Below are 4,511 nucleotides of genomic sequence, written 5' to 3'. Positions count from 1 at the left end.
TCTTTCCATCAATGGAAATCAGCAACTCAAGTGTAATTTATAGTCCTCTGGAGTTGCTTGGGACCACAGAGAGGTTAAAATAACTTCCCCATAGTTCCTTTGCCAGAATGTGTTCGAGAAAGACCCTGAATCTAGATCTTCCTGATGCCACAGCCCACTGTTTAACCAGAACAGCAATCTGCTTCACATCGTATCAGAATGTCTACTTAGTTTTTCAGTTTTCTAGACAGGTGGCCTAAATAAATTGCTCTTTGACTTGCTTTCTTTTGGTTTCTAAAATTCTTTTCTACTGTGACAGAAAATATTTTGAAGAATTGACTAGGTTGATTTCATTTCAAAGTCATTTAATTACAAAGTTTCTCACTCTGAGAAAAATTCTCATCTCGCTGCATGACTATAGATCTGAGGCATCTGCAGAAGACACAGAATTTGGAACTGGCAGCACTGCTCTCTCCTATCATGGTTTGTTCAGCCCATGCAGAATAGTTATTATAAATGCCTGATCAGGGAGTGGACTACAAATCTTTACTGATCACCCCACTAGGATGATTAAGACAGGAGTTTGTCCTGCTGTCAAGCATAAATTTATAAATCTACTTATGTCTTTAGAAAACATTGCTTAGCCAGCTGCTGGAAAGGGACATTTCTTTGGGCATTAATGATTTCACTGAAATTGCCTGGTTTGGGAGGCCAAATGATATGCCCCAAAATATGCTTAGCTGAATGGAATAGTACATCTTAACAAAAAAATTAGTGGAGAATTAACATTTTACTCCCTGGACCTGCTATGCCTAGACAACCTGAAAATGAAAAAAGGGAAATGGAAGAATCCAAATAATTCTCTTAGGCTGATATTTAAATTATTATCATTCCATTCCTCCACCCCCACCCCCCACTAAGGAGGAAATAGAACTGGTTTTCCCATCAGGGATCTCTTATATTTGAGAAAGCACAGAGCATCACAGAGAACTCAGAACTCAAAGGCAGGGTATTACAGACCTACTTCATTCAGTTTTGGTGAACTTGAGCTCCTGCCTCAGCTCTATCTTAAGGCTTTGTTTCTTGTTCAGTAAAATGGACAACAAGGGATCATATTACTGTGTTCATCATGGTTGCACAAATCAGCAATTCCTAAGAAGGGATATGGGAAACTGTGACCTCGGTTCCTGAGTTCTTCACCTAGTAAACAAGACATTTCAGGAATCAGATTATTAGAGGAAGGATTCTGAAAAACCAGCAGCCCTAGAAAACAGAAGTTCTTCCTCCCCCATCAATTGCCCATACTTTCTTTTTTTTTTAAATTGCACCTGGTGATCTACTCTTGAAGTTACACCCCAATAGTCTCTTCTGAAGTTAATGGCTCACAGAGCCCTGAAAATGCTGAGACCAAAGCAAAGATTTTCTGGCCCATCAGAGAGACAGATGCTGTGACAATCTGATGATTCAGAAACCTTCCAAGGGTTCCCATGCTAGAATAGTTATCCAGACTACTGACGGACAAAGTGGGATTCATGCCAGAGGTGGAATAGTCGGGCCTCTCTAAAGTATGATGTTGTCCTTGTTAATTCAGAAGAGTGCTGCCAAATGGGAGGATGAGCACAAAATATTTCAGGTGGAGATTTTATTGTTTTACAAGCATGAAAACACAAGAATGTTGCCATTACATCTAACATTTTAGAGAAAGGAGCTGGCCAAATGAAGCTGATACCAAAGTCACATTTGGACACTTTCTTTAACACCTGAACCAGGTTTTTTGTTGGTTTGCTTGATTTTTTCCTCCCTTTAAAAAAAACAAAAAAAAACACCATTTTTTTGTTTTTCTTTGCCAACTCAAATAAATTGACAATAGATATCTCAAAGGAATAGCACAGACTCCAAATTCCAAATGGAAGCAAGAAGAAGATCACTCAAAGGATAACTTTAGAAAACAACGGAGAAAAAACAAACTATAAGAAATCTCTTCTATGATATTATGAGAGGGGAAACATAGAGGATATGACCAGAGCTAAAATGTCTCAATGTGCCTGTGCACTAGTCATACTGGTCCTTCTGTTATTCCCTCAAGTGGCATCCCAGAAGCATTATCAGCAGTAGGTCTCTCCTCTTTCTTCAGGGAGCTCGGAATTCGAAGACTGACGTAAGGTTTATGGCAAGCTGTGTTAGCCAAAGGAGGATAGTGCTGTCTGTAGCAAACATAAGCGAAAATGAGGCCAATTACTCCACCAACGAAAGAATCTAGGTAGAAAAAAACATTTAAAAGAAGCATGTTATGTTTCAATAATACCTTCTTAAAAAGTAAACTTGGAGTCAAAAAGAAATTGTTCTATACCTAGCAGCATTCACTTGAAGTGTAATTTTATGAAACATTTAACCAGTCTGGACCTCAGTTTTTTCATCTGGAAAATGAGGGAATAATAACTGCACCTACTTCATAGAGTTTTTGTGAAGATCAAATGAGATAATGTAAGTAAATTGTTATGCAAACCATAAAGCATTACATAATTCATTATTTGTTGTTTTCAGGAAATAATGCTTTTTAAATTTTTTTTTTCATTATGAATTTAAACATAAACAAAAAATAGAAAAAGAAAAGGAAAAGAGGACAAAATATATAAAACTGAATTTCTTTTATATTTAGTTTCAATATCAATATCTAGTATGGTTTGTGGGGTCTAATATACTTATATTTCATTCAGTCTTCCATTAGACTCATTCTCATATTAAATCTTAAATCATGAAAAACTCTAGAATAGGGGCAGCTGGGTAGCTCAGTGGATTAAGAGTCAGGCCTAGGGATGGGAGGTCCTAGGTTCAAATCCGGCCTTAGACACTTCCCAGCTGTGTGACCCTGGGCAAGTCACTTGACCCCTATTGCCCACCCTTACCACTCTTCCACCAAGGAGCCAATTCACAGAAGTTAAGGGTTTAAAAAAAAACCTCTAGAATAATCTTGAGCTGTTTTCATATTTACTTATTAATTCATGAAATTGAAACCTCTTTTTTATTAATCAGTTGATTCTACCCCCATTCTACTTTATTATTTCTCATATAAATTGGAGAAGATTCCTTTGTCAATAGTAATTACTCCTTTACCTTTATATTTTAAATCCCTTAGTTCCCTATGATTAAATAAATATTAATTATGCTGAATATATAACTTAAGAATGGAGGTGATATTAAATTAAGATATAGATAAGTATATGTGATATTTTGGTGATAAGAAAGTCTACAGCCAGAATCACCTTGAATCCTCACTTTGATAGTAGATGGCTTTTCTTCACTCTTGGAAAGACAAATCCATTATTAATTTCATTCACCATACTGATTAAAATTTCTTAAGAATCTTTTTTAGATGTCTCTTCAATATAAAAGTAAAACTCAGCCTTTGAGGAAATAAATTATTAGTATTTTTAAATTTTCTCCTTTTTTTACCTATTATAATTAACCATGTCTCCAGAACATACTTTAGGTTGCCAATTCCTCATAGACTCTTCAGAAAAGTATAAAATAGATGATCATTAAAGAGATGTTTGGCAAGTATCTAGAAAAGGAAATAGTGATTATAAAGAGCCCGAATTGCTTTATCAATAATAGGTCATGCTAGACTAATCTCATTTCCTTTTTTTGATAGGATTACTGAACTAGTAAATGAGAAGAAGGGAATGGATGCCCTTACCTAGATTTTAGCCCGACTTTTGATACATTATCTAATTCTCTTCTGAATGAAAAGACAGGGATAGATGGTTTCGGTGTTACTGCAATCAGATGGATTCTGAACTGGCTGGATGGTTGGACTCAAAGGATATTTAAAGGTTTAGTGTCTACATGGCAGGAGATCTTTCCTGGAGCACCTCAGGGAAGTGTACTTGGCCCTGTGCTCTCTAACATTTTTATCAGTGCCTTAAATAAAGACACAGATTGTATCCCCATTAAATATGCAGATGACACAAAGATGGGAAGTACAGTTAACACACTGGATGACTAGATCCAAAAGGATCTTGACAGGTTAGAGTATTGGGCTGAATTTAATCATTTGAAATTCAATGGAGATTAATGTAAAATACTGAAGCTGAGTATTAAAAAATCAACTTTGCAAATACAATAGAGCACAGACAAGGACAGATATCAGTTGGTTTTAGTGGATTTCAAGGTCAATATGAGTCAGTGGCATGATACGGCAGTCAAAAAAAGTTAATGTGATCTCAGACTTCATTAAAAGGACATAGTTTCCAATTCCAAGGTGATGATAGGCTCAATGTAAACTGTCCTCATCAGAACTTATCTAGAATATTGTGTTTCATTCTGAGCAACAAGAAGGACTTCAATAAACAGTACAAAGGAGAACAACTAGGGTGACAAAGAGTCTTGACATAAAAAGATCAAAAGAAAACTGGAGAAAAGAAAACTTGGGTTGAAGTGGTGGGGGAGAGAGAGAGAGAGAAAGAGAGAGAGAGAGAGAGAGAGAGAGAGAGAGAGAGAGAGAGAGAGAGAGAGAGAGAGAGAGAGAGATG

General features: G+C 36.3%; 1 protein-coding gene across 1 annotated transcript in view; it reads right to left on the bottom strand.

The window, feature by feature from the left end:
• Positions 1–2,035: 2,035 nt before the first annotated feature.
• Positions 2,036–4,511, bottom strand: part of PLPP4 (phospholipid phosphatase 4) — a 247,841-nt gene continuing 245,365 nt past the window's right edge. The window contains exon 9 of the mRNA XM_044660190.1: positions 2,036–2,235. Within this exon, the coding sequence (XP_044516125.1) occupies positions 2,036–2,235 (200 nt within the window). The remainder of the gene's footprint in view (positions 2,236–4,511) is intronic.

This window comes from Gracilinanus agilis, chromosome 2 (assembly GCF_016433145.1).
Source record: "Gracilinanus agilis isolate LMUSP501 chromosome 2, AgileGrace, whole genome shotgun sequence".
Lineage (NCBI taxonomy): Eukaryota > Metazoa > Chordata > Mammalia > Didelphimorphia > Didelphidae > Gracilinanus > Gracilinanus agilis.
This window is presented reverse-complemented; position numbering and strand designations above follow the sequence as displayed.